This window comes from Ptychodera flava, chromosome 8, assembly GCF_041260155.1.
Source record: "Ptychodera flava strain L36383 chromosome 8, AS_Pfla_20210202, whole genome shotgun sequence".
Lineage (NCBI taxonomy): Eukaryota > Metazoa > Hemichordata > Enteropneusta > Ptychoderidae > Ptychodera > Ptychodera flava.
The window spans coordinates 38,047,349-38,067,915 of NC_091935.1; the positions used below are offsets into that span (position 1 = coordinate 38,047,349).

At 36.0% G+C, this 20,567-nt stretch overlaps 1 protein-coding gene across 1 annotated transcript in view; it reads left to right on the forward strand.

The window, feature by feature from the left end:
- The first annotated feature begins 5,653 nt into the window (after positions 1-5,653).
- The window catches only part of LOC139139263 (kinesin-like protein KIF2A), a 43,012-nt gene continuing 28,098 nt past the window's right edge, over positions 5,654-20,567 (forward strand). The window contains exons 1-2 of the mRNA XM_070708111.1: positions 5,654-5,895; positions 18,540-18,634. Coding sequence (XP_070564212.1) covers positions 5,841-5,895; positions 18,540-18,634 — 150 coding nt within the window. The 5' untranslated portion in view covers positions 5,654-5,840. The remainder of the gene's footprint in view (positions 5,896-18,539; positions 18,635-20,567) is intronic.

The following is a 20,567-nucleotide window of genomic DNA, read 5'->3' on the forward strand; positions in this document are numbered from 1 at the left end:
AAAAAAGCACCGGATTGTTTTCTTCTTCTCACTTCTAGGTCAGCATAGGTCCGAATCTTTTCCGTCTGCACATGAAAATATGCAAATCGGAAGTGATTAAATATGTTAATTACAAAAACATGGAGTAAATACTAAACAAAAACAAATACACATCAGCAGTGGAGTTGGTATGGACATGCAGCTTGGTATGGACATGCAGCTTGTCAATATCAACCATGCTACTACTTTGGAGTATGTATACATTTCAAGACTATGCAAACTTACCCGTTGGTGGCGTCTTCTGAACACATCTTCTGCCTTCATGGTTGAATCATTCTTCTCACTCTGAAGTAGCAACATAAAAAGGAAACAATAATCGGAAAGTACATTAGGTTTGTGTAAAACTAAATAAATATTCAGAAATGACATGGAAAAGAGGGCGCATTACAAGATATTTTTCTCCTCTATTCAAAGGTGAGCGTTGGTCCAAATCTTATCCGTCTTCCACCTGAAAAATATGGAAAATGGGAGTGATTAAATATGACGGTTTTAAACATATGAATTAATATTCGATAAAACAAATAAAAACCAGTTGTACAGTTGATATGGACAGCTGGCATGTACATATCAACAATACTACTAGTTGTAAAAATATAATTTTTTTATGAATACTGCAACCTTACTGGTTTGTTGGCGTCTTCTAAACACTTTTTCTATATCCATGGTTTGGTCATTCTTCTCTCTCCATCAGTGACCTAACGAGACAGAAAATTGGAAACAATGTTAATATATATAGATAGAAAAATGGAAAGACATAGAAAAACACATATCAGATTTTTTCTTTCTTCAGTGCTAGGTGGCTGTGCCTTCTATAATGTATTGTAATTATGTGACGCAAATTGGTATGCACGTGTCATAGTACATCATCCTTGGACAGAATTTGTCTGCATTATGGCTCTTGATGTACAAATTTGACAGAAGAAAGAGACATCCAGGCGGCCATATGGCAGTGGCAATACAAACCGTCAACCATAATCACTGTATGTTGGCCTTGCTGAAATCAGTCTGGACATATCTGTGTAAAGGCCCTGGACATGAAAAATGCAACAAAATGGACCCACAAACTTGCTCTTCGGTAGTCATCTCCGTTATCTCCAGTTGGTGACATCTATCCTGGCATCGGTTCAAATCCACTCTGTAATCAACCTGAAAAGTATACAGATTGGAACTGATTAGATATTAAGGTTTTACACGTATAAATACATAAAATATGCCTCTCACTCCATATGCATCAGTAACCCGAAGATTGAATAAAAAGTTTATCAGACAACGGACGAATACACCAATTGCAAAACATGTTGATATTTTGATCTGTTATGGATACAAAGGTGCGGCAGTTCATCTCTAAAAGGACTGGTAAAAAATCATTTGCTGAGTGGAAGAAGGGGATTCATAGTACAAACAGTTTGTTCACTTGTAACAGTTTTTAATTCACTTTAATTCCCAAAATGTATTACTATTTTAAACCTATGCCTGCTCATATTTGTTCTGATATTTATTCTTTATTTATATATTTTTCTGATAGTCTAGTAGACCCACATTACATGTAAGATAAGCACAAAAATTAACTCGATGACTACTTTTCACGCATAATAAAGAGTAAGTTGATCCCAGGTTAACATAACATCGAGTTTAACAAACTGACAACAAAATATGCACTAGGAATGACCAATACTATACATATGTCATTTATTTTTTACCGAAATCTGCACAAACCTAAACGGGCTAGTATAAACCTGGACTCCATCGAGATCGAACCCGACTCACAACGCCATCTATGAGGCCCATGCGTGCGCCCTCAACGAGCAGACGAGGGTTCCCTGCACTAACACAGTAACATATAGAAATAGTTCATAAAAACAGGATACAGAAATATCTGGAGAGCATTATAAGCACGACAAAGTGTACATTCCAACTACAAACTCTTTTTGATCATAATTTTTACAATACTGCAGACATAAATAGTTGTCTGTGCCATTTGTATAAATCATGATCAACGTGCGTAATCGGAGAAATTTCCGAAAATTATATATAATGTGAAATTAGTTTAGAATAAAATAGACATGTGAGAATAAATGTTTTTCATAACACTAAAACCGTTTGTTCGGAAGAACGTGATTAACATCTGCTATGGTGTGTTATCAGCTTTCATGAGAGACGCGAGACGCGGAGACGTTACGATAATTTGCTATGACATCACAAGGTTACGGTAAAATTCTGAAAAAAGCGCGTTGGAGATTTTAAATGTTGATATAATTGACCTTGACAATGTATTTCAGTATAAGGCATTAAAGGTTCATGTCATTTGACACAGGGGATCTCAGGATTATTGAAAATGCCAGGGTAAGGAAATTGTTATCCAAGGGACCTAATTTTAGGGAGCCAAGGACAGTCAACTATTCTCAGTGTGTTAGGTTTATTGAGTCATCTCTCAAGGACTTCATTCCATCCATGGCCGCCAAATATGATGTTGACATCACAACTTTCGATGAATGGAAAAGTAAGGTGATGGATGCGGTAAATGCAAATGTTCAAAAATTGAAGAAACGTAAAAAACAAGGAAAACATCTCCAGTACTTAAAGACCCTACGGCAGTCGCCTGTCTCGAAAACCTACACCGTAAATATGTTGTGGTACCAATAGATAAAGCTGCAAACAATATTGCATTTGTGTGCAAATCATTCTATATAAAGCGTCTCCTTACTGAAGTGGGTATCATGAACGGAGGGTCAGACACATACACAATATCAACAAAAGATGTGACATCTGTTATCACGAACAACATTGCAGTATGTGACAGATTTGGACTTAAAGTATCAGAGAAAGAACAAAAACTACCGGGTACCACTAATGTACTGGATGCCCAAGATGCATAAGAACCCATCCAGAGCTCGCTTTATTGTAGCATCAAGCACTTGCAGCACTAAAACCACTCAGTAAGCGGTTTCTAGTGTCTTTAAAGTAATTTTTGAACAAGTACACAGATTCCATCTGAAAAGAATATTTTACAGCAACATCAAAACTTTCTGGGTTGTGAAAAATTCTTTTCCAGTAATTGAAAAGTTGAACGTCATCAACACTAGGAAAAAGGCCAAATGCATCTCAACATTCGATTTCAGTACACTATACACCAAAATTGAACATAAGGATCTACTGAAAGAATTGTACAACGTAGTTGACTTTGTATTTGAGGGTGGAACTAAACGATATATTGATTTCTCTTCTTCTAAGGCATTTTGGCGCAAAGAGAAACAAAGTCTTTGTTTTTCTCAGGCATCACTAAAGTCTGCTATAAAACATCTCATAGTTGAAAGCTATTTCCAGATAGGCAACATACTCCTTTTACAAAACACAGGCATTCCTATGGGTATTGATCCAGCACCATTTTGGGCAAATTTATATCTACACAGGCATGAGTATAGATTCATGTCAAAACTCATTCATACCGATATAGCTCGTGCTCGAAAATTTCATGGATGCGCACGATTCATCGATGACATATGTCTTCTAAATGATGGTGGAGAGTTTTGTAGATCATACGAGCAAATATATCCTGCAGAGCTCACGTTGAAGTGTGAGCATAATGGACAACATGCTACATTTCTCGAATTGGACATATCTATAGTAGATGGAATATTCGTCTATAAACTCTTTGACAAGCGCGATGATTTCAAGTTTTCTATTGTGCGAATGCCAGATCGCGAAAGTAACATTCCCCCGTATATTTTTTTCATTTTTATTGTCAGAATATCTTCGCATTGCTTGCGCAACACTTCTAACAGAAGATTTTCTTCCAAGAGTTGCCAGCCTGTACAACAGGATGTTGTCTCAAGGAGGACAACAACCTAAAATTATCAGACAGTTTCATAAAGCTATGTCAAGACATCCTCAACTTTTTGAAAAATTCAATGTAACACCGAAAGACATCATATATAACATCAGACTCAGAATAACTTAAGGTGTGGTGGTACCTGATCAGTACTGCTTGGGGAGCCAAGGCAGTTTACTGTATTGTTTTCAAATCCCCGAAACAGTCGCCTTGGTAAATAACTGATGAACACCTAGGAGATTTTGATGATGTTATTTCTTTGCTGTATATTAATTGTTATAAACTAATCCTGCTGATGTCATATCTTCATCATTCATATGACACAATCATAGAGAACCCATAATGATCTATTGCTTGCACTTTCATGACGTTACTTTACATCATTGCTGTATTTATTTCCATCCCAGTGAATTTAAACTGTTTAACTACTTTTGACTATATATATATATATATATATATATATATATATATATGCAGAGGAACCATAAAACAATAAGATGTCCATCGAGACAAAACTATTAATTGGCATCCTTTTTCTTTCCACAAGGGAGCGTTAAGTCATAACACAGCTGAAGGCTAAAGAAATTTTATTGTAGGGAATGTCAGTATGAACAAACGTACCCTTTGACGAGGGTGACATTCGGCAAAACGTAGTTTTCACATTTGCCAATCGTATGATAAATGCGAGTTCTCAATGCATTGTTCAGGAAACGTTTTTACATCAGATCAATCCTCTTATCATTGCAATAGATCTCCCTCTATGCAATGCATAAATTACTCGTAAACCCAATCAGTTCCATGCATGTCACGGTGTTTTCTGTAAATGACACACGAACGACGTTACTGTAACAGGAAACCAAGAACACGTGTACGCTGTACAAAACAGTATAAAACAGATAGATAGATAGATAGATAGATAGATAGATAGATAGATAGATAGATAGATAGATAGATAGATGAAGAGATAGATAAAGAGATAGATGGAGATATAGATATAGATTTTGATTCTACCAGCTACAAACTTCTTATGAGCGAATACATGAGCTGGCCGATGGAAGGGAACTCAGAAAAAAAGAAAGGTAAAACTTTTAGAGCTGTAAAAAGTCTTGGACAACAGAAGCTAGAATCAGGCAGCAGCATAAGCAAACAGCAGTCACACGGTTGAAGAAGAAGATGATGATGTCAACCGTAATGGCGATGATGATGATGATGATGATGATGATGATGATGATGATGATGATGGCAATGATGATGTCAAAGAAATGGAAATTTAAAATGCAACGGTTTGTCGTGACTTCTATTTGAAGTAATTTGTTTTGAAATAGGTGGAGTGTTTCCAAAACGACAAATCGTTGCCGTAGAGTGGAAGCAAGTTAAGCGAACTATGTGATACATATTTATGTTAGCCATTGTAGTTTGTGCGAAATGATTCATTCCTCTCGTTTGACCCATATAGATGGTTTGTTATTAACCGTCAGGATCTGGTCCCGCACAAGTTGCGCATCAAACTACCTGCTACCAGCTGAGTTGACACTATGGATATATTTTCAGCGTGGTTTGAAAAGGAAATAGTCATTGATGTTCAAAAATACAAATGGTAAAAAATAATAAACAGTCGCAGCTACTTGCCCTTTAATCATAGACGGGTAGCATTCAGAATAAAGAAGGAAGCTTGATTATATTACGTCATTCTTAGTTACTTACTAACTTTACCTAAACGAAAGAATTGGGTTACATGGTAGTATAAGGCGCAGTTTGAAAGGAAGTCGCGTGCTGCATTTTGGGAAGGATTTTCAAATACGCATGTGCAGTAACTTTATTCAAATTTTTCAACGAAATTTTCTTAGGCGAAAAGCCTCATCGATATATGTTAAATATTCGTTATTTTTTGCTTAATTTTTCGTGAACCGTATTTTGTACTTTGGATTTTGAAGTTCGATTGATGTGTGCATAGATACACCGCGTCGCCAAAATGTCGTTGAGTGCTTTGAAAGTGGGCCAGAGCGTCGACATCCAACGGACTGACGGTAAAGTTGAATGTTTGCGATTCATTCTGTTGTCAATCTTATTTCCATGCCGGCGATTTTGTTTTCCATCGTGACATTAGCGATAAACTGTGAACGTTCGCCCCGTCAAGGTTTAAATATCTACATGTGATCAGAATTTTCACTAGGCATTTATTTGAGTTTCTGCTTTGAAAGTGGCTACCGGCTCACGGTATCATAAAAATAACACGGTGCTATTGACAGGTAACGTATCCCCAGCAATGCTTGTCGACGATGTCATGTGTTTATTTATGAGTCACCTATGATGTCATTGTAATTCGTAAAATGGTGTGTTGTCGTGGTTTTCATGGAGCATCAGATCGCCTCGATGAAGTCTAGCCAGTGATGGCAACATGAAGGCACCGACAACGTGGCAATGTGAGAATGCTGCCGGTTTCGTCATTCGGTTTACTGTTCACGGTGACAGCGACTTGTAGCTACCGGTCTTTTGAATGAATACCCGGCCTAGACGGGATGTTTTTTTGAATTATTGTCCTTTTCGGGCTGACAACATCCCCTCTCTCAGCAAACTTGCCGTAGCATGTAAAACCATATTTCAGTATTGATATAGACTGAAAATTATTTCGATGGAGCTTGCATGACAGTTCAAAATCCAAAATCACATGTGACGATTATAATAGTGTGGGTGGTTGTGTCGGTAAACAGCTCGGTCAATTTAGGGTCAATGCATTCAGCATGACAATGTGTATGAAATGGCCTTCAGCCTCTCCCGCCAAAAGCGAAGAAAAGAGATGTCGAACCACAATGAATAATGCTTATATCACTAACCTTCATGTCGAGAGCAAATAACTCGGACATGTCTGAACAGTGAATGTCAAACCATGGAGGTTCTTTATACCTCCATGGTCAAACATTGACGTTAGCTTGACAGTGGCCATGACTCAGTGGTATTTCTTTATGAAAAATATCTGTATAAAGTAACTTGTTTTCATGCAGTGAAGTCATTCACACATGTACAGTATGATTATTTTAGTTAAACCTTGCCAATCATCAGGGAATTGGTAGACGTGTGCTGTCTTTGTTGCCAATTTGTCCTCATGCATAGAGAAACCTTGATGATCATCTTTTAATTGTTGAATACAGCTGCAAGCTGTATGAGAATGGTTTCACTAATGTACACAGTTGCAAAGAAATGCCACCTATACCACAGAAGTTTATCCATCGTGTGGTCAGTTTCCTGGGACACCCAACATTTGGTGTAAAATATCAGTTTAAAATAATGATATGTGTAAGTGAAGGACAGTTTAACTGTGTGAATAGCACTGTTTACACGTTATAGGGCATCGTTATCATATCAATGCAGACTACCAAATTGTTGTGTGGAATTCCAACATGTTCTGGATGTATGGTTAGCCAGGACACACTTCATGTCACCATTTGGTCTACGCAAGGATTAGGAATAGATGCAAGAATGAAAATTCCTGATTGTGATAATTTGTTGAAATAATTATCAACCCTTTCCCCTCTGAGAGATTTGACTACTGACTTAGAACTACCATATAAAATAATGATCTAACTGATATACATGAACAGCTATGGTCAGAATTTGACAGTTTCTTGATTATTACTGTAACAATGTATATCTTAGGTTTTTTGTCACTACAGTGGCTGTAAGGTGTAATATATACCACAGGTGATATCTATTTCATGTATGACACAAGGAGAAGGGGTATCGTTCACTCACAAGTCAGACATCTGTTGAATTAAAAAATATCCTAGCAATGACTTGGCCAGTTCACAGACTATCTGTCTGTGAACTGGCTGAGTCCATATTGTAGGCAGTTCTTATACTATTGCTTTTGAACATAGAATCAGGAATTGGCAAAGCAACTAACCCAATCTCATGGAATACAGTCTACAGTACCATGATATTTTTTATAGTCAGGCTGGTAGCTTTTTTCCCAACAGACAAATGAATTATTCAGTGAACGAATGAAATGTTGACTAGTGGGCGATTGCAATCAGGGGCTTGGCTAGTGATCCGTTTTGGATACTAGCCCATAGGCTGGTGAATCTGACAATGATGTGCTCACCCCAGCATTGATCAATGGGACAGGGAATATAGTCCACAATACAGTATTATAGCTACTGACTAAGTTTTTATCATGGATGAAATCTTAAATTTAGACAAGGTCATGAAGTAAAGTTTCATTTCCCTTGTGATTGAATGGCAGTGACTCTTCCATCGAAAGTAAATCTCAAGTCTGGTCATGAGGGGTCATGTTGATAAAAGACAGCTGTTTCCTCATAGACAAAGATCATGCACCATAGAAAACAAAGAGGACATCATGCTGTCTAATCTGAATGATGTCATGGGGTCATGTAAGTTCACCTTTATACACATCCTCAGGGTCAAATGCTCATCTGATGTGTGTATCACTGATTAATATGTACATGTATCTCTTTTATAAGAAAAGTTGACAAAATACAGCCATAGAATAATCACAATTGCCTATGACGATTGTTATGTTCTATAGTTTTAATATTCTCATATAATATTCATAAGAAACAAACGTCTTCAAGAAATTTGTGGGGATATTATGCAGTATAGGAACTATACAACATTCATTTTTTTTCTTTATATTCCAATTTGGTATGCTTTACATTAAATGTACTTTATGAAGTTTTGTAGATGGGTGACTTTGATTTTTGTCTCAAAATGGACTAACACAATCTTTTTTAAAAAAATTTTCAAAAGCAGTGTCTTAAATTATAATTTTTGTGAGAAGAGAAGTATATTTTTCACAATTTCAGTGTAGATTTTTTTAGAGAAAATTCTGTATACCGTATCTGTATAATAGGAGTATAGTACTGAATGAAGATCTCATGTTAAATGTAAAGGTCGTGATTCATCAAATGGTTCCATTAGATGTTATTTGAATAACAATATTGAATTAAATTGTATAGTGGAGAATATTTAATACAAAATCAATAGCTTTTGTCATCCCTGGAGTGTCCATTGATATCCTGGATCAATTGGTTTTTGTGGGATTTCAATAATTGCAGAACAAATAAATGTATCTGTGTGGTTCCCTGTTGCAGTTCATTTAATGAATTTTGTTGCAAAGTTCAAATTTCCTACACATTACTACAACAGTAGTTGTGGACACATAGGTATGAAATGGAAGGAAGTGTGTTCATCACAAAATCAGCTTTCCTGGGATATTTGGATAGTACAATGGTACATGATTAACCCTTTTCCTTTGCCTGCTTAGTTTTGTAACACTGAAAAGTAGCATGTTGAGAGGGAGGGGGTTCAATGACCTGAGTGTGTGTGAAAGTACATGTAGTCCCTGGTATGTGGGTTGTGGACATTGGTGAGAATCCACATGTGCACTTGTGCTGTAGACATTGCCGCTGACTTCTCACCATTACTCCAGTTGTGGCTATCCATCATGTGGAAATCTTCAAGTTCATGATGTGATCTTCACAATTGAACAGCTGTATCTGTACAGTTGAAGTAATTATAATTTGAAGGGACAACAGCTGCAATATCTAATAATATTTTCATTAATTTTGTTCAATCAAACTAATAACTTTTTAGCTCCGCTGTCAGCGACGCAGGCTTATCAAATAGGTTGATTTTCCGTCGTCGTCGTCGTCGTCGTCCGTCGTCGTCGTCCGTCAACAATAGCCTTCTCCTCTGAAACCGCAAGTCCAATTGCTTTGAAATTTTATATGCAGTTCACTTGGGGTGACCTCACTTAAGTTTGTTCAAATCATGGTGAAATTTGCATATTTGTATTTTTGGGGCATTTTTTGCTGTTTTTGGTAAAAAAATCTTCTTCTCTGAAACCGCTTGTCCGATTTCTTTGAAATTTAATATGCAGTTTACTGAGGGTGACCTCATTTAGATTTGTTCAAATCTTGGTGAAATTTGCATATTTGTATTTTTTAAGGCAATTTTTGTCATTTTTGGTAAAAAATCTTTAAAAATCTTCTTCTTCAAAACTACCAGTCAGATAGCTTTGATATTTGGTACATATGTCCTTAGGGATGATCTTTTTCAGATTTGTTCAAATTGTGCAGAAATATGCAAATTTGCATTTTTAAGGCAATTTTTGCCATTTTTGGTCAAAAAATGTATTTCTCAAAAGGTGCTGGTCTGATAGTTTTGAAATTTGGTATACAGGTTTCTACAGATGAGCTAAGTAATATATATTGAAATTATTGTGAAATCTGTAATTTTGTATTTTTGGGGCAATTTTTGCCGTTTTTGGTTAAAAAATGTGTATTTCCAAAACTACTCATTTGATAGCTTTGAAATTTGGTATACAGGTTCCTACAGATGAACTAAATTATATTTATTGAAATTATGATGAAATCTGCAATTTTGTACTTTTGGGGCAATTTTTTCCGTTTTTGGTCAAAAAATGTGTATTTCCAAAACCACTCATCTGATAGCTTTGCAATTTGGTATACAAGTTCCTACAGATCACTTTAATGATATTTATTGAAATTATGATGAAATCTGCAATTTTGTAATTTGGGGGCAATTTTGCCATTTTTGGTCAAAAAATATGTATTTCCAAAACTACTCATCTGATAGCTTTGAAATTTGGTATACAGGTTTCTATAGATTAACTAAATGATATTTATTGAAATGATGATGAAATCTGCAATTTTTATTTTTGGGGGCAATTGTTGCCATTTTTGGTCAGAAAATTTTATTCTCAAAAAAACTACTCATCAGATAGCTTTGGTTGACATGTTCTTAGGGATGATCCGATGTGATATATTCAAAGTATGATGAAATCTTCAATTGTGTATTTTTGCAGCTATTTTAGCCACTTTTCTCTGGCCACTGCATTGAGCTATCAAAGATTTCCACCTTCTTCATCAACATGTGTCAAAAATAGTTATTCTCTACATAAACACAACGGAGCTATATCGGCACGCTAGGTCGCTTGTTTGTACTTCTCTTCAATGTTGAAGTACAAAGTCTTTTCCATGCTGATTTGTGTACAATGCCATTGTAGGAATCTTTATCCAGACTAAACAATAACACCATCACTTTTGATGTTATGTATAGGGCTGTGGTGTTGACAGGTTCAATGCCAGCCATTTTGACATCAGTTTTTGGAGTAGAGCAAAAGAAACTACTTGAAACAGCATGAAAATACTGGCAATTATATCATACCAGTATATTGATGATGCAAATACAGCGATCTAATTGGTCGAGACACGAAAAGAACCATGGTATATTTGCGATATACCATGATTGGCACAAGCACGAACTTTCGGCAAGAGCAAAAATCTTATTTTTTTGATGTTCCATGCAAGAATTGCAATATACTAACTGTTATGATATAAATAGCAATAAATCACACCCAGAGAAGGTATACCACTCGGTTTTGACCAGTCCACTTCATATATGCACCCGCTGTGCTCATGCATATGTGTCGTAAACTGGTCAAAATCTCCTGGTATACCGTCGCTGGGTGTGCCTTATTGCTTAAATACATCGAAATGTACACCTACTGGAGTCTTTACACCTACTGGAGTCAATGTAAATGTGCACCCTTTTCCCTGGTAATACATGTATTGACAGCTGAGCAGTAGGTCAAGTATTGAAGTAGCCCTTTTATTACTCTGAATGCTAATATTCACTGCTGAAGTATGCACAGGCTCTAGTCTCCTATAAACGTCTTTTAATGATCTCTGACATCAGGGCTTAGGCCCTTACTCCACTCAATGTAGGTCATATAAATTGTGATTCATAATTGGATCATATCCTGTTCATGCAAGATAGCTGATTATTTTTATCATTTTTACACATCTAACTGTCTTTTAGGACTGATTTCTGCAGCTACATTTGTATTTTTGCCAACTGCACCCCATCTTTGATTCATCAGAAATTAAAATATGTGCATGCCTATAAATTTATGTTTGCAGGAAGTTTTTATGAATAAGACAGTTCACTGTAAAATTAATGTACATATACTTATGCAAAGTTGTTGGATACTGTTACAAACTTCAAAAAGGTCACACTAGTATAGTCAGGCATAGTAAAAACAGGCCTGTGGTAGACCTTTGGTATCCGTTGTGTACCGGGCAATTTTTTAGCTCCCATAGCCATATGTATATATGGCAATGGAAGCTATTCTTATAGGCTAGGGAAATGTCTGTATGTATGTATGTCTGTATGTCTGTATGTCTGTACGTCTGTATGTCTGTATGTCTGTATGTCTGTCCGTCAACATCAAAAACTCCAAAACCGCTGCATATTTCATCTTGATATTTGGTGTGTACATGGATGATGGGCTGTAGATGAGATTTTGTTCAAATGAAGTTGTCATTGCCAAAAATATGCAAATTAGTGCCAAAAAAGGCGTTTTTGGTAAAAAATCTCAACCGCTGGTCAGACAGCTTTGATATTTGGTATACAGGTCTCTAGGGATAACCCAACTTGGATTTGTTCAAATTGTGATGAAATATGCAAATCTGTATTTTTAAGGAATTTTTTTGTCATTTTTGGTCAAAAATTTATTTCATCAAAACCGCTTGTCTGACAGCTTTGATGTTTGGTATACAGGTCCCTAGGGATAACCCAACTTGGATTTGTTCAAATTGTAATGAAATAAGCAAATCTGTATTTTTAAGGAATTTTTTTGTCATTTTTGGTCAAAAATTTATTTCATCAAAAGCGCTTGTCTGACAGCTTTGATATTTGGTATACAGGTCCCTAGGGATAACCCAACGTGGATTTGTTTAAATTGTAATGAAATAAGCAAATCTGTATTTTTAAGGAATTTTTTTGTCATTTTTGGTCAAAAATTTATTTCATCAAAAGCGCTTGTCTGACAGCTTTGATATTTGGTATACAGGTCCCTAGGGATAACCCCAACTTGGATTGTTTCAAATTGTGATGAAATAAGCAAATCTGTATTTTTAAGGAATTTTTTCTCATTTTTGGTCAAAAATTTATTTCATCAAAACCGCTTGTCTGACAGCTTTGATATTTAATATACAGGTTCCTACAGATGAACTGAATATGATATACGGAATATATGATGAAATCTGCAATTTTGTATTTTTGGTGCAATTTTTGCCATTTTTGGTCAAAAAATGTGTTTCTCAAAAACTACTTGTCTGATGCCTTTGATATTTGGTATACAGGTTCCTGGGGGTTCTCTTAGTGTGATATAGTGAAATTTGATGAAATCTTCAATTTTTGTATTTTTGGGTCAGTTTTTGCCGTTTTTGGTCAAAATATTTGTTTCTCAAAAGTTACTCATGTGATAGCTTTGATATTTGGTATACATTTTTATACATAATTATGATGAAATCATCAATTTTGTATTTTGCAGCTAATTTTGCCATTTTAGGTCAGGCCATCCTGAAATGAGCTATCAAAGATCTCAACCTTCTTCATCAATACATATGTCACAAAACGTTGCTCTCTACATAACACAGCAGAGCTCTGTCGACCATTGGGTCGCTTGTTAGCTCTCATAGCCGTATGTATATATGTTTACTAGTTTACATTTTATTGAAAATCTCAATAGCCACTGAGCAGATTAGATGAAAAATTAGCATGTAAGTACTTTGGGCTGACCTGAAATGATTGTGCACATCTTGGGTCAGTATCTTGGACTTGCTATTTTTCATGAATTTTTTTGTAATTTTCTCCCATTTTTGGTCAAAAAATCTTCTTCTCTGAAACCACAAGTCTGATTGATTTGAAACTTGGTATGGAAGTGCATAGGAGTGACCTTTCCCAAATCTGGGCAAATCGTGGTGAACTTTGCATATTTGCATTTTTTGGCTATTTTTTTCATTTTTGATCAAAATTTTTTTTTTAACTCTGAAACCACACGTCCGATTGAGTTGAAACTTAGTGTAGAGGTTTTTACGGGTGACGTCAGTAAGATTTGATCAAATTCTGGTGAAATTTGCATAATTTTATTTTATTGGGGGAATTGTTTCTATTTGTGATAAAAAAATCTTTTAGCTTGATTTTAGCTTGTTTTGATAACTATATGGGAGCGACCAGTGACATTGTCACTATTTTTTTGTTATAGTGTTTGTGTATCAGTCTCTGATTCTCAACGTAGTGTAAATAATATTTCATGTAAAAACCATGTCATCATTCATTTTAAAATCTACTTATTATTATCTGGCAATACCTATTTTTAATAATATGTACATATTGGCCATGGCTGATATAAGCATTGTCCACTTCTGATATTTTTTTGACATTTATATGCACATATAGTAGGAAACATTCAAATTTTTGAAAGGTAAAGTCGGTAATGGGGCACTAGATCATGATAGATTGATTACTGTGTATGTTTACAGGTGCATTTTAAAAACTGATAATTGGTCATTTTTATTCAGACCACGTGTTTAATCGACTTTTTTAAACTCTTGTGCACAAAAGAGATTAGTGAGAAGCCATATAGGCTTTAATGGACATTTTAATAAAAACAAATCAGTTTTGCCTGGAAGATAAATGGGTGTCAGACTTGCATTTATTTGAACAGGTTGACTGTGAGGTGAGGGCAATTTGCAGCTGTAGTGCACTTCATAGTTCATATACACTTGATGACATTGATACTTCAGACAGACACATTATTGAACCTTCACTATATACTCAGCAGTAGTGATCATTTATACATTATGTGGTAAAATTAATTGTAGAAATATAGAGTGTATTGAAGTCGATGACACCTGTCTGCAGACGGGCAAAAAGTGTGCGTTGTTTGTGTTTCGCTTAAATTTAAGGAATGTCTTGTTCATGTTTTAATATAAGGTGATAAGATAGTATTGATATTGACTGCTAGCAAAGTAGTTCTTTTACTTGCATAATCTGTGATGTTATCATGCTTGCACTGTATACGTAATTAATCTTTCTTCTTGACGTTCATAAATTTTTCCATCACGTGGCTAGGCCATTGAACTGATCTACTTGTAAAGGCCAAAAAAATTACATTTTATTGAATGTAAGTTTAATGTCCAACACTTATGCCACAGTCTGTGATGTAGCCCACATCAACAAGAACATCTTGTCTAACCTGGTTTCAGATTGAATGGAAGTAAGTACAGTGAAATGAAATTTCATAATGGAGACAAAATCCAAGATCATAATTCAAGCACAGGGAAGGCTTCACACAGGAATTACTCTGTGCCTTCAAATTCAGTTTGGAACAGCTCTGTAATGTATCAAAACAGTTATAATCTTAAATGCCAAATGTGTATAATGATATCATTTTATTCCCAGGAAAATATTTTCATTTAAATAATTCAACTTTAAAGTTCTGTGTCATGTACAGAGTAGTGCATCAGTAAGGCACAGGCTTTTGAGCTTTGTGGGTCATTGGAGGTCACATAAATCTATATTACTTGCTTGTCACAACTTGCCTGTCTGAATGTTTGGCTCTTCCTAAGACAGAGCTCACAGTCATGAGTTTAAATATTAGATTAGTAGTTTGTCAGATTACATTGCAGTCTATGTACGCCTGCATCTGTTATATGGTAATGCTGGTACGTTTTGTCCACTACCACCATGCGCCGTGTGTACAGTTTGATTGTACGATTTCAAAAAGTAAACAGACGTTGTTGTTTCTATGGAGATGTGTTTAAGGTCAGCTGGCTGTGTAGTTTATGGATAGTTTATTGGCATTGTGAAGGGATCAATATCTCAGTGTGTTTTGACTGGTTAGAGCTACATAACTTTATATCCATGCATATTCTGCCCATATTTCCATGAACAGGCTCAGTTATCACCAGATTGTAGACACCGCAACTGTTCTATCTCATTCTAGATATTTGAGAGTGATATCTCAAATTTGTCATCAATTTGCTAATTAACAAATCATACTAACAACTTAGATCTTGAAATTATGATAAACGTGTTCATGTTTCCCTGCTTTATGAATTATAATCATCATTATGTGCTAGACTCTGAAAGCGAAAAGTTGCTGGTTTTCAAAGTCACATGCAACTGATATATTTCAAAGGGTCAGAGTGACCCTCTGTTACATGTATTTTCAATTTTGAATTATTCTTCAAGTCAGCTATGTTGAGCAGTGCTGTGGAACAGAATGGTGGACAAATCTTTCCAATTAATAACTCCAATTATTATAAATAGGTAAAAAATCAGGGATAGAAATACTTTTTTATTTCTTGTGGCAAAAGTTTGCTACCGGATACAAAATCAGGTGGCAATTATGAAAAATCTGGTGGCAGTTTAACACATCATGTGATCAGTAAAATACAACATTTTGTCATTGCCACATACTCATTCTAATTTATAAATTCTTGAAAATATATGGTGAGTACACGTCACAAAAAATCAACCCATACTGCAGGCCTCGAAAAAAATTTTTCAAACTTACCAACCGTGGGACACGTGAATTTCACTTGCCCGACAGGAAAAATTACTTGCCATAAATTTCTAATAACTGTACTAGTAATTTGTAACAGAAAGCAAGAGTTTGGCCATATGAAGTGAATTCAAAGAGGGAAAAAACAGATTCAAACATGAACTACATTCTTGTTAAAATGAAGGACTATTACCAAATCTGAAATGTCGCAGAAGAAATGTGAGAATACTTTAGTTTTTTTCTGTAGATTTGGCCATCTAGAAAACATCTTTGAATTTGGAATTTTTCCACAACCTAATCCAAATTAAAATCTTTGCATAAGAGTAATAAGATTGTGTGATTTACAATGTGCATGGCTGGCAGCTGCTCTTTATTATCAAGCTGAGATCACAAACAACTGCTCTGCTAGTGTTTATCTGCCAATGCATACGCACATGTACATCTGCAACCCTTTTACCTATTTACATGTTTACTCACTGAGCACAGCCGTCTTTCAAAGTTTTATTTTGATAAATGTATTCGTCAAGAGAGCAGATTCAAGTTTCGTTTTCGTTACTCTTCAGTGCAGATTTGTTTTCTGTAAGTGAGAGCCGATCCCTAACAACCAAGGTCACGTAATTTGAAACTGTCTGCATCTCACGCACTACGTAGCTGCATATTAATGTGGCCTCCTTGGTCGACTGAGCCCGTTTCGACTACGATGTAAACTTGTACTTTTTCATCTGGGTGTTGATTTACGTTTAACAGTAAGCATTGCCGAGATCCATGGCTTCGAATAAGTTTACATCCGTTTACCAAGCACAGGGTGCAATTACACTATCGCGTGAAGCCGATCGACTGTCATACGACTCATGCTGCACTTGCACAAAGAGAATGGCAACCACTGTCAAGAGCATACCACTTTACGGCACACATACAAAACAGTGAGTTCACTCCGTGTCGTCGGAGATAACATGTCGCAAAACTGTATTTTTACGACTTTTTGTGTTTTACAACAGCAAGAACGATTATTTTGCGATGCCTGGCGGATTTTCAAGGGTTTTCAGAAAAAAACTTTTGAGAGTTGAAGGACTTACAATGATTGTAGGCGTGTACAGACTATATGAAATACGTTTTCAAGCTTGAATTTTCCAGAGCTTAGTAACTACATGTAGTTAATTCAACCGCTGGTGCACTTGCCCGTCGGACGGGAAGCATATTGATTTTACTTGCCCGAACGCAAAATCGTCCCTAGCCACGGGCGTCGGGCGATAGGAATTTTTAAGCCCTGTACTGGCTAACGAATTGCAAGTATTTATTGTTATTTAATTCATGCAGGCTGCAGTTTGGCTTTGTTTTCAAAATGTCACAACATGCTTTTATCTTGTGCCGTATGACTGCTGCATGCGGCTATCACAGAGGGCAACAACATGTCCAGTGTACAAAAGCTGCTGTCATCGATATGGAGATTAGCCAATCAAAAGTTTGGATTCATTCATGCCAAAATGTCGCAATTAGTTTGGGGTTTTTTTTTTGGCTAAAGAGTTTTTTCCGCCGTCGGACAACGTGTGTTCCTTCAGACTAGTGTTCCTTCATTCAAGCCGTAGGATCGATGACATGATGACCCAAAATTTAGTGGCAGAAAAATACCACCAGAAAAAAATTTTAGTGGCAGATTGACAGTTTTTGGTGGCAAATGCCACCATTGCCACCGATTATTTCGATCACTGAGGTTTAAAAAAAAGGCAAAATGTCTGTCCAGGAATACATCACGCTGATGAGCTTATGACTAGTTCTAATGAAACAAACCTAGGTAGATACTAGTACATTTACAATCAGAACATGCCCTTGACTGATCATATACCCATCGCTGTCATTTACCACAAACTTCACGGTTGATTCTAAAATCGTATTCTTGACAAAAAAATAACCAAAATAGTGCAACTTCCTATGTTCATATCTGTTCAGAGCTTTTTACCATTCTTCAGACTTGCTTCATAATATAACTTGCTATAAATTATTCATAATTACTTTCTCAATATATAAGTTGAACTAATTTTAGATGCACTAAATCAGGAACTGAGGTTGAAAGCCTTAAAATGTTCAATAATTTATTTCTGCAAATGAAGAACATGCATGTCATGATATATAAAATTCATCACATTATCAGTTCTAATTATTGACAGACACTCATTACACAGTGTTGTGAATATAGAAATATTCTGTGCTGTGTCATTTTCATCCAGTTAAATTTTGATTAATTTATTATTTTTTATTTGATGGTTTATTTCTGTACAGGGCGTGTCCATTCAGCTGTCATCAGTGGTGTCAATGAAGGCAACCAGAGTGTCACTGTGGAGTGGTTTGAAAGAGGTGAAACAAAGGGCAAAGAGGTAAAAACCGCAGTGTGTGTACCAGAGTGTAGCTGTGGGAGTGTGGTGCTGTATCCATGTGTTTGTGAATGGATGCATTGCTCAACAGCCTCAACAGTTATTCTTTTGTTTTTTGTGTTTTTGTTTTGATGTGGTTAATTAGCATAACTGTTTACCTAATAGACTATGACATAACAGTATGGGTGCTATGAATACAACAACCTTTTCCAAGCTGTATCCAAGGGAAGAATTTGCAGTCTTTGAACAGATGTTGTACGTTGTTTTTGTAATACTGTTTGAGAAGTTAGTTATCTTATCCTTAAATTATACATGTAAAGTTAGTGACTGATAGGACATGATCTGTGATTTTCCTCAGGGTTAGTACCTCAGTAAATGTACAAGGGTTCCTCAGTCAGGTTACTGGGATTTCCTGCTAATGTCCCAGTGCCTTCATCTCTTTGCATTTTTCCATACCCAATCTTCAAAGAGGTGTTTTGAATTCCCATTATTGAGCCATGTTGTCTTTGAAAATATCCCTGTTTATATCATTGGTGATTGATTTGGTCAATTAAATGCAGGTGCTGACGTATATATTTGCAGCACCAATATTTGAGTTGCAAATTGAAAATTATATAGTTGTTGAAATCAAGTTGAGCATTCAAGGCCTACATGTATGTTTGAAAGACGTATTGTAGTCACACTTTGGTACGCTTTTTTATACAAGTCGAAAAAATGCAGTGCTCCCCACAGCCCATAAAGAGGGACAGCCAATTTATGTAAGAATATAGAATTTCCATATTCTTTTGTTGTGAAGATGCATTATGTTGTGTTGTTATTAACATTTAATAGAATTCTACAAAAAACAGACGGGCGCCCTCCTCCCTCCCCACTAAAAAAACAAACAAAAAACAAAAAAAACAAAACAAACAAAATAAACAAATCCATAAACAAAATAAAAAAAAAAACCTTGTGAAGAACCCTGCAAAAAGATACAGTTGACGGGGCTTTAATATCAGTAGACCCCATTAGAGGACAACAAAAACTATACCGGCCTTCCCAAGCCATGTACCTTTGTACTTACCCTAAGCAAAGATGCATACGTTTGATTGTGTTAAATATTTTATGATAGACAAACATCAAAAACAGCTTTGTCTGTTGAACTTTTCAAAGCATTTAATTAGTCCCCACGGACACCGTCCCGGGGACTTATAGGTTTGGTCATGTCCGTGCGTTGCGTGCGTGCGTCCGTCTGTGCGTCCGTCCGTCCGTTCACGCAGATATCTCAGATACGCCTGGAGCGATTTCATTCAAACTTGGTACATAGATTACTTCATATGTCATACATATGCACGTCGATTTGTTTTTTGATACGATCCAATATGGCCACCAGGCGGCCATTTTATTACGATTTTTTCATGTACAGAGCCATAACTCAGGCATATCTAAACCGATTTTATTCAAATTTGGTACAAGGACATTGACTATGTCATACATATGCACGTTGATTTGTTTTGTGATACGATCCAATATTAGGATTTTTTCATGTACAGAGCCATAACTCAGGCATATCTCAACTGATTTTATTCAAAGTTGGTACAAGGACATTGACCTATGTAATACATATGCACGTTGATCTGTTTTGTGATACGATCCAATATGGCCGCCAGGCGGCCATTTTGTTATGATTTTTTCATGTACAGAGCCATAACTCAGACATGTTTGTACCGATTTTATTCAAAGTTGGTACAAGGACATTGACCAATGTCATAGACATGCACGTCAATTTAGTTTTTGATACAATGCAATATGGCCGCCAGGCGGCCATTTTGTTACGATTTTTCATGTACAGAGCCATAACTCCGCATATCTCAACCGATTTTATTCAAAGTTGGTACAAGGACATCAACCTATGTAATATATAGCACATTGATTTGTTTTGTGAAACGATCCAATA